The sequence below is a fragment of the Leopardus geoffroyi genome, chromosome D2 (assembly GCF_018350155.1).
Source record: "Leopardus geoffroyi isolate Oge1 chromosome D2, O.geoffroyi_Oge1_pat1.0, whole genome shotgun sequence".
Taxonomy (NCBI): Eukaryota; Metazoa; Chordata; class Mammalia; order Carnivora; family Felidae; genus Leopardus; species Leopardus geoffroyi.
In genome coordinates, this window is record NC_059334.1 from 9127275 (window position 1) to 9146152 (window position 18878).

Consider the following 18878-nt stretch of genomic DNA (forward strand, 5'->3'; position numbering starts at 1 on the left):
CCATGGTAGGTTCCAGTCGAGTGAATATGAACTTTTGGCACATAAAATTTGGGTTGTCAGAAGGGGACCCCCGTGTACTGTATGTCCCGGTTGAAAGCATGGCAACCACCTGTTCAGAGACGAAGTGATTATCACTGCTTCTTCTCCATTTAGTACTCCAGTTTACTGCGTTCTTAAACCTGGAAATAGTGTTGGCATGTCATAGTGGGTCACCGCATCCTCAATGCTGTGGCCAGTTGTCCGGGACTCAACACCACTCTTCCTGAAATAACTGCCTTCGTCTAAGCAGCAACCAGTACATATTTTGTTACTATGGGTTTTGCCAGTACATTCTCCCCATTGCTGTTTTCAGCAGCCTCAGCCACAGTTTGCCTTTGCCTCCAAAGGGGCCCGGTACACCTTCAGCAGGCTGCCAATGGGATATGCCAGCAACTCTTTGCCATTGCACATAGTCTTTGCAGGCAATGCCTTAATTGCACCCATATTTGGTGGAAGAGATTCCAGCATTATTCCTGAAGGCCACAGAACTCACTGCCTTGTTCGCTATTAATACTTGTAATGGGAGCCCTAAGCCTCCATGTGAGTAGTACACCTGCAGGAGACCTTCGTGTCAGAAGAAGCCAAGCCACACAGGGAGGTTTTGCATAGGAGTTCTGTTATATCCAGCCTTTGTTCTCCCAGATAATATATTGTGCATGGTAGCAAGCAAGTCTTCAGATGCCTGTAGCCCACCTCTCAGTGAAACCAGCTTTTCCTCAGACATCAAGGAGCAGGGAAAAGTTTTGTCTAGTATACCCTTGCTGCATTCTCCGGCATAAGAAAATGGTGGATGTTTTAGGCCACTATGGGATGGTTAATATTTCACAACAATAGTAACTGTGTCACCCAGATCACTTGAAATCAGATGATCATCTTTAATCTGTGTGTATCTTTTTTTGTCACCCGAATCATATTTTATATAGATTTCCAGAGGTGTGTGAATGACCGCGATACAGGGCTATAACCCAAAAGCCGTAATACTGCTTGTTCATGTCGGTCAGGCCCTATCTTCAGACAGCTGTTTGAAACATGATTGTTAGTGATGGTGGTAGTGGTGTAGCCTAGGAATCCTCAGCTTGCTTGGATCCGTAGGGTATATGACTCTTTCCTTGTAAGTTGGGCACATAATTCATTAGGTGTTGATCATATACACAAGGCGTGCGAAGGACTGTTCGAAACTGGAAATATATGATGACTATAAATACATGAGCCAGAAGTACTAATCTTGATTATATTCTTGAAATCACAGGTTTTTAAACTGCGTGTTCAGAATGTAAATGTCAGAGTTCAATCAGAGAAACACAACCATTAGGAGTCATGTAGATACAGATTTGTTACAGGGATTTGACCTTATGCATTGTGGGACCTTGTTAAATAGTCCCTGGAATGCTCTTGTTTTCGTGTCTGATGCTGGAGCTTGAAAGTACGGGGTGGGAGTGGGGAGCAGTTGAGAAGGGAAGATAGATGTGAGGTGGGAAAGCAAGAACAAACTAGAACTCACAAGTAACAGCTGGAACCTACAAGGGTGGACTGAAAGCCATGTTTGTTTCTGTTTCCTTTGACCTTCTCAGTAAAGGACTTGTGCAGAAGCCAGGGTCCTTAAAGCAAAACCTACCTTCCTGGCCCTGGAGTCAGCCCCAGGGAGGAGCCCCTGGAGGCAGCCCAGGCACTGCCTCATACCCATAAGTAAGTCAGTACATCCCCGACATAGGATGCAAACTTCAACATGGTGGAAGCTTCACTTCTTGTGAAAGAATCTGTTGTAGTGAACCTTAGGTAGAAATGTTCAAGAAATGGAACTTTGGAAAGTGTAGTTTTCCCCAGCCATTGGCACGTTACCATGCAACCTCAGTTCACCCTTGTCAAATTGAACCCATAAAAACCCCTAAACTTAATTTCCAAATAAAACCAAAACAAAGTCATGCTTCCGCTTAACGTGATCAACTATCTTGCAGACAACCAAAAACATGCTTATGCTTTTCTCAGGAGAAGGTACGAAGTCTTTCTTGTTTTCATTGCTTTCTTTCTTTGGATGATGTGTATTTTTCTGATTCATAGTCATCCACTGATACCCTGTAACTTAAATACTGGCATCCTTAAGTTGTAACTTGATTACTATTAACACATAGGATGTTAAATGATACAGGGGTGAGAAAGGGAAATAAAAGAAAAAATATTTGGTTAATGTTTACATAATTGGTCATTTAAAAATAAAGGAGGGGGCGCCTGGTTGGCTCAGTCAAGTCAGCATCCGACTCGATATCACCTCAGGTTTTGATCTCGCAGTCATGGGAGTTGTGCATCAGGCTCACACTGAGCCTGGAGCCTGCTTGGGATTTTCTCTCTCTCCCTTTCTCTCTGCCCCTCCCCAACAAATGCACTCTGTTCCTTAAAATAAATAAACATTAAAGAGTAGTAAAAATATTGGGTGACAGGCATTAAGGAGGGCACTTTGCAAGATGAACACTGGGTGTCACATATAAGGTAAATCACTGATGCCAAGTCAACTGTATGTTAACTAACTTGAATTTAAATTAAAAAATAACAAAAATAAAAAGTATTCATAACCATACAGTCCTTGTTTCTGCTATTGATCACATGGTTATAGCTGGCATTTATAATGACCCTCTAGTACATACCTACTGTGTTGTCCCTTTGTCTTCTGCAAGCACCCTAGCTTGTCTTGGTTCTTTGAGTTGACCCAAACCTTCACTTCTCTTAATGATAGGACACAAAAGTAATATGAGGCAGCCTAGAGGATCTCTTGCAACCCAGGCATATTCCCCATTACTCCCACTGGGTAGAAGCTAACCAGTTTCCCCCTAATAGTAACCAGTCACTCAGCCATTCCAGTAACCCAGCTCCCTGTTGATTCAGTGGCTTATGAGCACCAAAGTGGCTAGCTAGCAGTCTCAGATTCTAGGTCAGTGGAAGTGTTTCATGGTATATTCTTCATCTTGGAATAGACTTCTAGACCAACAGAACCTAACGCTGAGGGAATTGGAAGCAAGGAGTTTGCTAGTAGATCTCTAGGAAAATGATAGGGCTGTTCTCCCATTTCCACCTCTTTGATGCCGGCTCCATAAATTGTGGCTACGGGAGAAACAGGCCCAAATGTTGGGCACTTATTTAAAGCATATATCACATCTTGGAAGACATTACACAAGCCCAAAAAGGTGTTGACACCTAGCTTGTGCTGCAACTGAGTCTTCAAAAGGCCACTCCATGTTGTATCACCCTGGATGCTTCAAAATGATGGGGAACAGAGTAAGAACACTGATTCCATGGGCATGTGAAATGAGTTTCCTGGTATAAAACAGAGGTGTATGAGATACCATGGTGATGGGTTCAGCGTTCTGTAAATCCACTGATGTTTGTTTTGACAGATGCATTGCAGACGGGGAAGGCAAATCCATGTACAAAGTAAATATCTTCACCAGTATATACAAAGTATGGTCCCTTTGGTGATGGAAGTGATGTGATATAATCACTCTGGTATCAAGTAGCCCCTGATCCACGCAGGGAATGGTGCCAAGTTAGTTGTTAATTGGTGGTCTCTTCTGTTAGCAGTTTGGAAACTTAATAGTAACTTTTGTCAGATTGGCCTTGGTGAGTAGAGGTCCATGTTGCTGACCCCATGCATGATCTCTTCACTGCTACCAGGAATCTTTCTTTGATTCATGAACCCACTTGGCAGTGACAGAAATGGCTGGGGAAAGGGGCTGACTAACAGAAGGAGAGTCTTGTCCACAGAATATGTGCTTCCCTGCACCTAATTATTATATCCTACTCTGACAAGATTACACTTTGGTGAACATTCACCTGGTTAAACAAATGTCTTTACACACTGTGCCAGATTGGAAAAGTCTGTGCACACACTTCTTCTCCAGAACAACTTGTCACAGATTTTCCAATGTACTCCTTCCAAATCCTTGATCATCCAGTCAAACCATTAGCCCATGTGTATGAATCAGTGTAGACCTATAACTATGGCCATCTCTCCTTCCCTACAAAATAAATAACCAGGTGCCCTGCTCAAATTTTTGCCCACTTGGATGATATCCTTTCACCACTGACTTTCAGGACCATCTCAGAATGAGGCTGTAGTTATGCATACCATGCAGAATTATCTAGCTCAAGCCCGAATTATTTCTTTCTCGGTCATCTGGTCATAGGGAACTCCTTATGAGACTATAGCTGTGAATTGAGGGAAGTATATAGCAGCAGTAGGGGTCATGGGCATACTTGTGTTTTCAGGACCTGCTGGAGATGAATCGTGCATATCCCATTTCATTTCACGATGAAGTGCTACTGTGAACGCCCAAGTGTATGGCTTGACGGATGAGACAACACCTAGTTCTTGATGGGCGGTTCAGGTTGCATGGTAACTTGGTAGCCCATGGTTAGGTGTTCAGTCTCCACTATGACCCATTAGCAGACATGTCAAAAGGGGAATAGATGTTGACAGCGAATAGCATGGCTTTGCTTAAAGAATCCTAAGGGTATATGCTGTGATTCTTGGAAAAGTGCCTGCCAAAGGTTCTTAACGGGATCCTCATCCACTGAGACTTCAAGCAACATTAGGCCTTCTGGATAACACAATCCAAATGGCATGGCAGTTTGCTTGGCAGCTTGGATCTATTGCAGAACAGTCACTTCTTCTGGACTCTCTTCAAAATTGGTACCTTTTCTGTTCACTTAGTAGATGGCTTGGAGTAGCAGGCCCAGACGTGGCACATGCTGTAATCCAAGGTGGCCCAATAGCGCTTGTACATCTTCCCTTGTGGTAGAAGGAGTAACTCCTTCTTTACCCTAGAAAGATTATCTTGGCATGCCCTCCAACACTGGACCCTTAGAAATCTTACCATGGTGGCAGCCCCCTGCATTTTTGTGGGATTATAGTTCACCCTCAGGCTCACAGTGACTTGCCAATAGGTCTTGAATATTTTCTCTTTCCTGTACATTAGGTTCAACCAGCATTGTATCATCAAAATGATGAATCAACAAGACAGGTGGAAGAAAAAGACAATCTAGCAGCCTGTAGCCTGGACTATGATATTGGGCTGAAGAGTTGACAGACCCCTGAGGTTGGACAGTGAATGTGTATTCCTGGCCTTGCCAACAGAAAGCAAACTGCTATGATAGTATTTACTAATAAGTATAGTAGAGGGGATAAAAAGCATTTGCTGCTAAATAGCTTCACACCAGGTGACAAGAGAAGTGTTGCTTTGTTCCAGCAACAAAACTCCATCTACAAGCTCAGCTACAGAGTTACTACCTGATTAAATTTATGATCATCCACTGTCATTATGTAAGATTAATATACCTTCTGCGCAGGCCAAATAAGTAATTGAATGGAGGCAGAATCACCACTGCTCTATCTTTCCAGGCCTTGAGGCTGACACTAATATCTGCAAACCCTCCAAAAATGCAGTATTGCTTTTGATTTAGTATCTTTGTAGACAGAGACAGTTTTACTGACTTCCATATGGTCTTTATGCCATAATAGCTCTCACTTGAAGGGTCAAGGAACCAGTGTGGGAATTCTGAAAATTTCTGGTGTCTGTATTCCAATTATGTGTTCCACAGTTGAAGAAAGAACAGCCCTTTGGATTTGGGCTCAGTGGGCCCACTGTGAGATAGACCTGAGCTAAAATCCCTCAATCACTTGACTCCCCATTAGCTCCTTCTCTGGGTAGTGCACTACAAGCGACTTTTTGGGTCACTAGGCATTAACATCAGCTGAAAGCCAGTGTTTGGAAATCTTGAAAAGTCTGATTCCCCCTACCCACCCGCCCAAATGCCTACTCAGATTGGTAAGTGTCTGGCTGTTCCTCTGGGGAATGCTGGGAGATAGATTAACAGTATACATTTTTGGCATTACTGGGTTTTTCCTCAAGAAGACCTGGAGACTCCTCTTCTGAAGGGATGCTCTGAGTCTGTAAACTGGCTCAAGGCTGGACGTTGATTGAGAGGGTATGACTCCTTTGGTGATTCAAGTCAGACTTCTGCTCATTATGCCTGCAGGTTTTCCACTTAGATGAAGACTATAGTGGACTTCCCATCTATTTTATTTCTGCTTACACCATGATCAACTAGTAAACACCAAATATCTGCAAGCCAAACTATTTTGCTTACCGCTTTGGCTCCACTGTTCCTAACAGTAACCATGTCCATGTTTTTGATGATTAAGTGCCATGTGTCACCACTGCCACCCTGGCACCTCAGCATCCTCGTTGGACTTACACATCCCCATTTGAAAGTAGCAATTCTGCCTGTAATTTCTGATTCATAGAGAAGAGCAACCACAAGGCTCTTGAAGGATTCTGGGGTTTGCCTGATAAAAGACATGTCCTCTGGACCTTCTGAGGTTGGTAAGCAAGCCTTACAGAAATCCCCTTTAACATTCTAATCTTCCTGAGCCTTTGCATAGTTTTCTCTACAGTATATCAAGGAAGTTTTGGCATTTCAACTGCTTTAGTGCAGTAGGTCAACCAAATCAAACAAGAGACATTACTAGCCCCTCAAGCTAAATATTCAGTCCAGAATATCAATTTAGTGGGCCCGTGTCAATAAATTCAGCCCGACCTGACCTTATATTCTTTCCATTCTGATCCCAAACATATTCCCCAGGTTTCTGTTAATATAAAATTATACATTTATTTTAGTGTGTATCACACTTCTTTATGGGTTGCAGTTTGTACTCTTTGACATCTACTGGGACTTATGTCCAGTTACAGATCTAGAAGCAAGGGGAGATAATGTAAGAAAGTCCTGGAGAGGATCAGAAGATCTTTATGAGGGGCACCTGGATGGCTTGGTTGAGTGTTTTACTATTGCTTTTGGCTCGGGTCATGATTTCAGGGTCGAGGGATTGAGCCCTGCATTGGGCTCCATGCTGACCGTGGAGCTTGCTTGAGATTCTTTGTCTCCCTCTGCCCCTCTCCCTGTATGTTTTCTTTTTATTTTTTGAAAATGTTTATTTATTGTGCTGTCAAAAATGAGTCTGAGCTTTCAGCACAGAGAATGATATGGGGTTCGAACTCACAAATCATAAAGTCATGCATGTCCTGAGCCGAAGTTGGATGCTTAACTGACTAAGCCACCCTGGTGCCCCTTCCCTGTATGTTTACATACACATGCTAGTATACACAAAATATATCCTTTTTGTGTCAGCTGACACAATATAAGCGCACCAGAGTCCTGGAAGGAACATGCACACATAGTGCCCAGATCTTGGTTTCTAATACCATATCCCATGTTTAATCTCCAAATAAAGACAGTAACAAAGTCCTATTTCTTCCATCTAACATTATACAACTATCTCCAGGGTACAATTAAAAACCATTAAACCTATCCCTGAAAGAGGATGCAAAGTCCTTCAGTGATGTTTATTTACTTTTTTCCTTGATAACCCATAACTTAAATAGTATGATTTAAGTTAACAGTACTTAAATACTATGATATAAAATCAGTACACCATATATTACAGATACAGGGATAAGAGAAGGAAGTAAACAAAGATACCTGCTTAATATATATACCCAGTATATTTTAAGTATATGTTATACTAAGTGTATGTTAAGTAAATATTTAATATATACCTATATGTACATTAAGTACGTATACTTAAGGTATGGGCACACACATATTAATGAAATAAAGAAGAAATACTCCTCTGACAATTACAGTCCTTATTTCTGTAACTGCTCATGCAGTCACAGCTGGTATGTATTATGATCTTTCATGACTATGTTTATTTCTTTTACCCTCAGCAAGAACCTCAGCTGGTCATGGTTCTTTACCTGGTGGGGTGATCCAGACCTTCCTTCCTGAAGGGTCTGGGCCACTAGTAGTCTTTCCTGAATTGGGTTGTTATAGTTTTCCATTGATTTTAATCACAGGTCATGCTAGTACTATGAGATGCCTCAAGGGATCTCCTGTATTCTAGACACACTTTTCCTGATCCCCAATGTGTGGTAGTAGTCCAGTTTCTTCTTAGTAGGATCAATCGCCTCAGCACAGTATCTCCCTTCTCTGCCTGTTGATTTGAAGGCATGGGGAGCCCAAATTCGCCAAGTGACAATCCTAACTTCCAGTTCAGTGGAATCATTGTTGCGTCTCCTGGTGGAAGCATTCCTCCATTTGGAACTAATATTTCTAGACCAGCAGAACCAGAAGGTCTTGTGGACAGGAAACAAAAATTTTGCTACTGGACACTAGGGGTAATAATGCTGCCAATCCCATTTCCTCCCTGTGATTCATGGACCTGTGAATCCTGGCAATGGGAGAAATATCACCATATACTGGACACCGATTCAGAGCATATACAGCCTTCTGGAGAACTTGCCCCAGCTCTGTACCGTATTGCCACCCAGTGGCACTGTGCATTTTCAGAAAGTTATTCTGACATTCAATCAAGCTGGCTTCTTCGGGATGGTAGAACAGGTGATAAGATGAGTGAATTTCATGAGCCCTGGGTCCATTGCTTCTCTACTTCTTCTGTGAAGTGGGTTCTTTGATCAGAAGCAACACAGTGTGGAATCCCATGACAGTGGGATGTTCTGTTAGCCCACAGATGGTTGTTTTGGCAGAAGCATTGTGTGCAAGGAAGGCAAGTCTATATCCAGAGTGTCTGTTCCAGTAAGGACAAAATGCTGCCCCTTCCATGAATTTTTGTCACATTTATTTCTCATTCTTGGACACACAAATACATTTGCTTCTTTCTTTCTCTTGTCTTTTGGGACTCCCATTATGTGTATGTTGATTTAGTTGATAGTATTCCATAGGTCCTATAGGCTTTCTTCACTCGTCAAAAAAAATTTTTTTTTCCTTTATGCTCCTCTGGATATTTTTAAATGACCTGTCTTTGAGTTCACTGATTTTTTTTCTTCTGCTTGATTGTGTCTATTTTTGAAGATTTCTACTGAAGTTTTTCACTACAATCTTTGTATTCTTTGGTTCCAGAATTTCAGTTTGGTGCTTTGTTGTGGTTTCTATCTCTTTGTTGAAGTTCTCATTTTGTTCATTTGTTGTTTTCCATGATCTCATTTGGCTATCTCTCTGTGTTCTCTTGTACTGAGCTTCTTGAAGATGATTATTTTGAATTATTTTTATTGATTGAGAGTTTGTTACTGGAGCTTTATTTTGTTCCTTTGGTGGTGGCATGTTTCCCTAATTTTTTGTGGCCCTTATAGCCTTGTGTTGGTGTCTGTACATTTGAAGAGGTGGTTACTTTTTCTAGTCATTACAGACTTGGCATCGTCAATAAAAGCCCTATACAAGTCAGCATGACCAGATATTCTGGGTGGACTGGTTGGCTGGGTCTGGGGGTGAATGGACCCAGTGCTGGCTCTACACCGAACTTGGATCCCCACTTTGCTCTCTGTTTTCCTACAGGAGAACTTATGGACTGAGGGGATCTCTTTGAGTGCTGCACTGTGTGGGTTTTGGGGAGGAGTGATGAGGGTATAGTGAGACTGTTGTTCTCACTCTTTTCAATTATGTCTTTTTTGTTGTTTGTGTGCTCCACCAATGTGCTTTAACCTCTCATCTAGATTCTGGAGATCATCGGAAGGTATTTTTTTTTTTTTTAATTTTTTTCCAACGTTTATTTTATTTTTGGGACAGAGAGAGACAGAGCATGAACGGGGGAGGGGCAGAGAGAGAGGGAGACACAGAATCGGAAACAGGCTCCAGGCCCTGAGCCATCAGCCCAGAGCCTGACGCGGGGCTCGAATTCCCGGACCGCGAGATCGTGACCTGGCTGAAGTCGGACGCTTAACCGACTGCGCCACCCAGGCGCCCCTGAAGGTATTTTTATCTACGGGTGGTTGTTAAATCGGTGTTTCTGTGAAGGAACAAGGACTGGAACTTCATTTTTAACATCTTGTTGACCTCTCTCCTGATTTCCCGTTTATTTAGATGTCCAAAATCTTTCACTGAAATTTTTATTATACAAATCTTGTATAAACCGTGCAACTTTAATTGTAGAAGTCTTATGCTCCTTTTTGTTCATTTCTTTTTTTTTTTAATGCTTACTTATTTTTGAGACAGAGAGAAGTGAGAGCAAGGGAGGGAGAGGGGGGCAGACAGAGGATCTAGAGTGGACTCTGCACTGACAGCAGAGATCCCCATGTGGGGCTTGAACTCACAAACCTGTGAGATGATGACCTGAGCCAAAGTTGGATGCTTTCAACTGAGCAACTCAGGCGCCCCTGTTAAATTCATTTCTAAGAACTTTTGTTTGTTTGTTTGTGGATTGTTCAGTGCTATTGTGTACAAATTCATTTGCTGTTAATGTATTGATCTTGTATCCTGCAAACGTGTTGCAATCATTGATTAGTTCTGATGTTTGTTGTCATGTTCCTAAGTATATTCTACATAGAAGCTCATGTCATTTTACCACTTTATTTCCAATCTGGATGACTTTTATTCCATTTTATTGCCTAATTTCCCTTTCTAGGACCTTCGGTTCGACATTAACCGTAAGTGGTAAGAGTGGTGTAAGGGCATATACAAATGAAAAATAAGAGGCTTAATATTCTGCTAAAAATGAAGTGACATCCCTCGTAGATTATTTTCTTTGTAAAGTTGTAAATTCTTTGTCTGCGCTTTTGAGAATGAACCATAAATCTTCTTAAATGTCTCTTGGCAGTTTTACAGCCTAGAATGTCTTTCCCAAGGACCTCAGAACCATCTTTTTGAAATGTAATAGGGAGCTGGCACTTCTGTCTCCCAGAGTCTGTGAGAGGGTAGAAGCCTAAACTTTGGTGGTTGGGGTCTTGATCCAAGTTGCAAAACTACCGCCTGTCATAAAGATAGGAGAAGCTTGTTTTTTTAACTTGTAAAACCAATAAACTAACACAGGTGGTCATCCCAATTACCAGGCAAATTTAGGGCAAACAATGTGTGATAAAGGATGCTGTGAAATCCTCCTACTTGAGAATTAGTTATTGTTTATTTTTGCAACATTTTTGTGATGGGATGTATCTACTTGGCTATAAAAAAGGGTGAGATTTCTTTCTGTCCTTGGATTGTCTTTGAGATATATCCCGCCATTCAATGATAAGATTGTTTTCTTTGTCTTCTGCCTGAGTGGTTAAGTTTTCTAGGTTCAGAGAGGATTTTTAAAATTTTTTTCAACATTTATGTATTTTTGAGAGACAGAGCACAAGTGGGGGAGAAGCAGAGAGAGAGGGAGACACAGAATCCCAAGCAGGCTCCAGGCTCTGAGGTGTCAGCACAGAGCCGGGCCTTGGGCCTCCAACTCATGAACTGTGACATCATGACCTGAGGCAAAGTCCCATGCTTCACCGACTGAGAAACCCAAGCGCCCCAAGATTTTGTTTTCAATTATATTTCCCTAATAATTTAAGGATGGGCTGAGTCTGGTGAATCCTGACCACTCATAATGCTAAATCAAGTATGCTTTCTCATCAATGAACGTCTCAAAGGACGAAGAACGAAATAAGACAGGGATGACTACTGTCGAAGTTATGTTATAACATAAATGGAACACAGACTGTCCCTGGAAGAAATTCTGCAGGTGCATTCTACAAAAGATGGAACAGCTAGGAGAGCCAATTCATTAAGGAAACAATTAATGAAAGAGGTGTGTATTTAGATACTCATTTCGGATAAACAATGAGTCAGACTGTAGTATCAGTGTCTCCTGCTTATACCTTATTTGCTAAATCGGGCAGTTGTACCCAACGTCTCCTAAGCCTGATGCCTGATTCCCAACAAGATTGCGCCAGGAATTTGGGAAAAGGCCTGCACTAGCGGGTCGGCCACATGAGCAGCTCTGGGCCTTCTGCGCATGTGCACTGCGCCCGTCTCGGTAGTTCGCGTCGGCGGCCTCGGGAGAAGACGATCCCGGATGCTTCACTTGCCGAGTGCCGAGGCGCAGGCGGAGAGGACGCGATGGTCGAGCCACCGGGGGGCTGTGGTTGAATGTGGGTGACCCGTGGGACGGAGGCCCCGCGCGGGAGGGGCAGGTGAAGGAGGAAACGGCTCGCTGCCTGAGCGCGGGGTGAGTCCTGCTCCGTCTGTATGCATCGAATGCGAACCAGCGCGTCCCCGCGCTTGTCACCCGGCGAAGGTTCGTGTTTTCGTCTCCGAGGTGAAGGGTCGCCCAAGGCCTCGGTAAGACCGGCGGAAACTGGTCCGGGGGCGCTCGTGGGTGGTCGCTTCTCTCCTGGGGAGGGGGGGACCTCGTTCTTCTCCACTCGGGTCCGTCTTCGTCCTCCCAGCCACCGGTGGTCAGTGTCCCGTCCCCATGGTAACCGCGTAACGCCTGCTGGGAGGTGACGGGAGCCGCTTCAGTGGTATTAGATACATTCACATTGTTGGGCAAATGTCGCTACCGTTCATCCCCGTACTCTTTTCATCTTGTAAAAACTGAAATTCTATACCTATTAAACAATAACTCCCCAATCTCCCCTACCTCCAAGCGCTGGAAACCACCGTTATACTTCCTGTTTCTGTAATTTTGACTACTCTGAGTACCTCGTATTAGTGAAATCCTGTAGTCTTTGTCCTTTTGTGACTGGCTTATTTCGCTTAGCATTACGTCCTCAAGATTCACCCATGTTGTAGGGTATTGCAGGGTTTTTTCCATTTTTAAGGCTGAGTAATATCCCATTGTACGTATATGCACATTATGCTTGTCCATTCACGTGTCCATGGACACTGGAGTTGCTTCCATGTTTCCACTATTGTGAATAATGATGCTGCCGTGAACACGAGTGGTTGAGACATGTGGTTGAGACCTACTCTTGGGTATATACCTCGAAGGAAAATTGCTGGGCCGTAAGGTAATTCTAGTTTTAATTTTGAGGAAACTCCATCCTGTTTTTACAATGGTTGTACCGCTTTACACTCTAAGCAGTCAGCAGCAGAGGGTGGGAGTTCCATTTCCTCTCCATCCTTGCCAACAGTTGCTTTTTCTTTTTTTGGTAGTAGCAATCTTAATGGGTGTGAGGTGGGATCTTACTGTACCTTTGACTTGTATTTCCTTAATGATTCATGATGTTTACTATATTTTCCTGTGTTTATTGGCCATTTGTATATCCTCATTGGAGAAATATCTGTTCAAGTCCATTGCCCATTTTTGAATTAGGTTGTTTGGGGTTTTTTTGTTGTTGCTGAATTTTAGGAGTTCTCTTTATATTCTGGATATTAATCTCTTATCAGATATATGAATTATAAACATTTTCTCCTGTTCTGTTGATTACCTTTGAACTCTGTGGATAGTAGCTTTTGATGTGAACATTACAATTTTCATGACAAGTGTGTCCGTTTCTTCTTTGTTACCCATGCCTTTGATGTCATATCCAGGAAGGCATTGCCAAATCCGGTGTTGTGTATCTTTTGTACTATGTTTTCTTCTAAGTTTTATTGTTTCAGAACTTAAATTTAGGTACTTGATGTGAGTTGATTTTTGTCTATGGTGTTAGGTTAAGGGTCCAACTTTATTCTTTTACATGTGGCTATCCAGTTTTTCTAGTGCCATTTGATAAAAAGATGTCATTTTCGCATTGAGTGGTCTTGACAGCCTTGTCAAAAATCTTTTGGCAATATGTGTGAGTGTTTATTTCTAGACTCTTTTTTCTATTCCATTGGTCTTATTTGTCCCTTTTTATGCTGGTACCATCCTGTTTTGATTGCTGTGGCTTTGTACTAAGTTTTGAAATCAGGAAGTGTAAGTCTTCCAGTTTTGTTGTTTTTCAGGGTTGTTGTGGATAGTCTGGTTTCTTTGAATTTTAGGATGGGTTTTTTTAATTTCTGCAAAAAACGTCATTGGGATTTTGCTAAGGATTTCACTGAAACTGTACATCACTTTGAGTAGTATTGACATTTTAACAGTAAGTTTCTAATCCATGAACATGGGATGTGTTTCCATTTATTAATGCCTTCTTTAATGCCTTCAGCACTATTTTGTGGTTTTTATTGTGCAGATCTTTTACATCTTTGGTCACAGTAATTCCTAAGATTTTGTTTGATGCTTTGGTAAGTGGAATTGGTTTTGTAATTTCCTTTTCAGATCGTTCATTGTACCTATATAGAAATGCAACTGAATTTTGTGTGTTGATGTATCTTGCTTCTTTGCTGAATTCATTTAGTTGATGCAGCCGCTTTTTTTGTGGAGTCTTTAGATTTTTCTACATGTAATATTATTTCATTTGCACAGATGCTTTTACTTTTTCCTTTCTAATTTAGATGCTTTTTATTTCTTTTTCTTGTCTAATGCTCTGACTAGAACATCCAGTCCTGTGTTGAAGACAAGTGGTGAAAGCAGGCATCCTGACCTTACTCCTGATCTGAGAGGAATAGCTTTCTACCTTCTCACCATTGAGAATAATTTTTCTGTGTTTTCTTTCTTTCTTTCTTTCTTTCTTTCTTTCTTTCTTTCTTTCTTTCTTTCTTTCTTTCCTTCCTTCCTTCCTTCCTTCCTTCCTTCCTTCCTTCCTTCCTTCCTTCTTTCCTTTCCTTTCCTTTCCTTTCCTTCCTTCCTTCCTTCCTTCCTTCCTTCCTTCCTTCCTTCCTTCCTTCCTTCCATACATGGATTTTATTATGTGGAAGTAGTTCCCTTCTTTTGTTGAGTGGTGTTACCATGAAAGATTGTTGAACTTTGTCACATGCTTTTTTCTGCATCACTTAAGATTGTCATGTGGTTTTTTTATCCCTTCATTGTATTGACGTGGTATATTATATTAATTGATTTTTGTATGTTGAACCATCCTTGCATTCCAGGAATGGATCTACTTGGTCATGGTGTATAATCCTTTTTGAAAACTTCAATTAAAGTAAATTAAATGTTATTAATTTTCTAGAGAGACAGTGAGTGTGGGCGTGAGCAGGGAAGAGGAAAACGGAAAGACAGACTCTTAGACAGGCTCCATGCCCAGTGTGGAGTGTGACACGGGGCTTGATCTCATGACCCTGGGATCATGACCTGAGCCAAATACAAGAATGGGTTGCTCGACTGACTGAGGTACCCAGGTGCCCCTGTTTTATTTTATTTTTTAATTGAAATATAATTAACATACAATTTTATTAGTGTAAGGTGTACAGCATACTGATTCAACAATTGTATACATTAGTGCTTACCACAATAAGTGTAGTCACCAGCTGTTGCCATATGTTATTACAATATTACTGACTTTATTTGCTGTTGTGTACTTTTCATCTCCATGATTTATTTAGTAACTGGAAGGCTGTAACTCTTAATCGTCTTTCTCTGTTTCACCCCTCTACCAACACCTTCCCTTAGCAACTACCAGCTGTTCTCAGTATTTATGGGTCTCTTTTTTGTTTCTTTGTTCATTTGTTTTGTTTTTTAGATTCTACAGGGAAGTGAAATCATGTGGTATTTTTCTTTTTCTGTCTGTCTTATTTCACTTAGCATAATACCTTTTAGGTCCATCCATTTTGTCCCAAATGCCAAGATCTCATTCTTTTTAATGCCTATGTAATATTGCATTGTGTATATATACCAAATCTCTATTCCTTCATGTATCCGTGGACACTTGGGTTGCTTCCATATCTTGGGTATTGTAAATAATACTGCAGTAAACATAGGGGTGTGTGTGTCTTTTCAAATTAAGTGTGTTATTTACTTTGGCTAAATGCACGGTAGTGGAACTACTGGGTCATATGGTATTTCCATTTTTACTTTTTTGAGAAACCTCCATACTGTTTTCCACAGTGATTGCACCGGTTCCATTCCCACCAAAAATTTACATTTTTCTCCACATCCTCGCCAACATTTGTTATTTCTTTTTGATACTAGCCATTCTGACAGGTGTGAGGTGATACCTCATTGTGGTTTTGATTTGCGTTTCTCTAATGATGAGTGACGTTGAACATGTTTTTCTGTGTCTGAGAGAGAGGGTTACAGAGAGCAGGAGCAGGGGAAGGGCAGAGAGAGAGGGAGACCCAGAACCGGAAGCAGGCTCCAGGCTCCAAGCTGTCAGCACAAAGCTCAATGTGGGGCTCGAACCCACGAGCCGTGAGATCGTGACCTGAGCGAAAGTTGGATGCTTAGCTGACTGAGCCACCCAGGTGCCCCTGTATGTCTGCTTTAATCAGGTGTATAAGCTCTTCATATGTTTTGGTTATTAACCTCTTTATTAGATATATCATTTTCAGATATTTCCTCCCATTCCCTGGGTTGCCTTTTTGTTTTGTTGATGGTTTTCTTTGTGCAAAAGCTTTTTATTTTGGTGTAGTTGCAACAGTTAATTTTTGGTGTTATTTCCCTTGCCTGAGGAGACATATCTAGAAAAATGTTTCTATGGCCCATGTCAAAGAAGTTACTGGGTGTAGTTGTCTTCTAGGAGTTTTATGATTTGGGGGTGACATTTAGGTCTTTAATCCCTTTTGAGTTTCTTTTTTGTGTATAGTGTAAGCAAATGATCCAGTTTAATTCTTTTGCATGTAGCTGTCCAGTTTTCCCAGCACCATATTGAAGAGACTGTGTTTTTCACAAAGTTTATTCTTGCTTCCTCTGTCATAGATTAATTGACCATGTAGGTATTGGTTTACTTCTGAGGTCTCGATTCTGTTCCATTGATTTTTGTGTCTATTTTCGTGCCAGTACTATATGTTTTGATTACTATAGCTCTGTGATATGTAATAATCCTTTTACTATGCTGGTGAATTCTGTTTGGAAATATTTTTTGAGGACTTTTTACATCCATGTTCATAAAAAATATTGTAGTTTCCTTGTTCTCTTGAAGACAGTTTTTTAAACTAGAAAAGGATTCACCCATTTTCCCCACCCCCCCCCCGAGTTCTCTGTATGAGCTTGTTTTTTGTTTTTGTTTTTTTAAGATTCCACATGTAAGAGAGATCACATGGTACTTGTCTTTCTCTTTCTGACTTATTTCAGTTAGCGTCATGCCATAAAGTCCATCCATGTTGTTGCAAATGGCAAGGTTTCATTCTTTTTTATGGCTGAATCATATTCCGTTGTATATACATACCACAATTTCTTTATGCATTCATCCATCATTGGACAGTTAGGTTGTGTCCATATCTTGGATATTGTAAATAGTGCTGCTGTAATCATGGGGGTGTATGTATCTTTTTCAGTTAATGTTTTTATCTTGGGGGGGGGTGGGTAAAGACTGAGAAGTGGAATGGCTGGATCATATGGTAGTTCTACTTTTAATTGTCTGGAGAGCCTCCATACTACTTTCCATAGCACCAGTTTACATTCCCACACCCAGTGCCCAAGCGTTCCCTTTTGTCTGCATCCTTGTTAACACTTGTTCCTCCTTGTGTTTTTGGTAGCCATTCTAACAGGTAGGAGGTAATATCATTGTGATTTTGATTTGCCTCTCCCTAATGATGAATGATGTTGAGCATCTTTTTTATGGGCCTGTATGTCTTCTCTGAACAATGTGTATTCATATTTTTTTTGCAAGTGAGTTATGTGAGTTCTTTATACATTTTGAATATTAGTCCCTTATGAGATACAGGACTCAGGAATATTTTCTGTGTTCAGTAGGTTTCCTTTCTATTTTTGTTGATGATTTTCTTTGGTGTGCAAAACATTTTAGTTATGGTGTACTCCTATTTATTTCTTCTTGTGTTGTTTTTTTGCTTTTGGAGTCAAACCTAAAACCATTGCCAAGACCTATGTCAAGGAGCTTATTATTAGCACGTCTGTTGTTTTTCTTTAGGAGTTTTATATGGTTACATGTTTTCCTGTTTTCTTGTATGCCTTGTGATTTTTTGATTAAACATTGGGCATTTGAATTTAATAATGTGGTAGCTTGGAAATCAGATTCTCCCCAGTCTGCAATGTTTGCTGTATTTTCTTACTGTTTTTGTTTCTTCTTACTTATTTATTGTTTGATGGTGGTAGGCTCTCTTTGTGCCAAGGATCAGCCTGATGTATAAACGTAATGTCTTCTTAGGTGTGGATTCTTTAATTCCTGTGGCAGGTATGTCTTTGCGGGTTTCCTTATGAGAATATCTTCTTTGAGATCAGAAAGAGTATTTTATTCCACTTGGAATTGTCAGAACCAGGGCAGTTCCAGGTACATGTGTGCAATCAGATCTTTTGCGTTAAAGAATAAATTGATTCGTCAGTGGTATTTCTACTCTAATCTCTTTTTTACTCGCAAAGTCTAACACAAAACAAGGTATATATATATATAGTAGAGGTTAGTAACATTATCTGGTCAGTTTTCAACAGCAAAACATGTAAGAATTTGTCTTTGAACATCTTTTTTTTTTTTTTTTTTCATATTTCCTGATTCTGACTGCTTTAGACTGAGCACAGTGTGCTTTTGCAGGGATTATTGTCATTCGGGGATGTGACTGTGGGCTTCACTGAGGAGGAGTGGCAGCGCCTGGACCCTGCTCAGAGGACCCTGTACAGGGACGTGATGCTGGAGAACTACAGCCACCTTGTCGCAGTGGGTAGGTAGTGCTTGTTTCTCAGGCAGGCCTCCAGTATGTGTGCCTGCTTTGTATTTACAGAAACCTGTAGAGTTTTTGTAGACTACAATAATATTTAGCTTTGGAATTTGGAGGCCAAGGATGGTTTATCCCTTTTGGTTGTCACAAGGAATTTGGTTCCCTGTGTCCCGTAACAGGGATTAAATTAAATTTTTTTTATTGTGCAGTCTTTGAGTTATACTGTCGTCCACCTTGAGGAGTCCTGAAACTCACCCAGTTTGTCCCACGTCATATGATTCTTATTCACAGGGTTATCCATTCCTAAGGAGGGCTCTGGTGAAATAGTTTTGGATTTTGGCTGTGGTGGTGGTTACACAGATCTCCGCATTTGTCACAATTCCTGAAACTACATCAGAGTGAAC

General features: G+C 41.1%; 1 protein-coding gene across 13 annotated transcripts in view; it reads left to right on the top strand.

The window, feature by feature from the left end:
- LOC123576398 (zinc finger protein 37A-like) overlaps positions 1-18878 on the top strand; it is a 193489-nt gene that overhangs the window by 46016 nt on the left and 128595 nt on the right. For 4 of the 13 annotated variants that reach the window (XR_006701363.1, XR_006701364.1, XM_045437196.1 and 1 more), the window contains exons 1-3: positions 4539-4720; positions 5007-5183; positions 18351-18477. The exons of 3 other annotated variants lie outside the window; for them this stretch is intronic. Coding sequence is in view for 7 of the 10 variants with exons in the window: in XM_045437196.1 (XP_045293152.1) it covers positions 5139-5183; positions 18351-18477 (172 nt within the window). In the remaining 3 variants the exon portion in view is untranslated. Of the gene's footprint in view, positions 1-4538; positions 4721-5006; positions 5184-11644; positions 12143-16102; positions 16108-18350; positions 18478-18878 lie in introns of those variants that run through there. 6 more of the 13 variants (XM_045437190.1, XM_045437193.1, XM_045437184.1 and 3 more) reach the window with 5 other exon arrangements.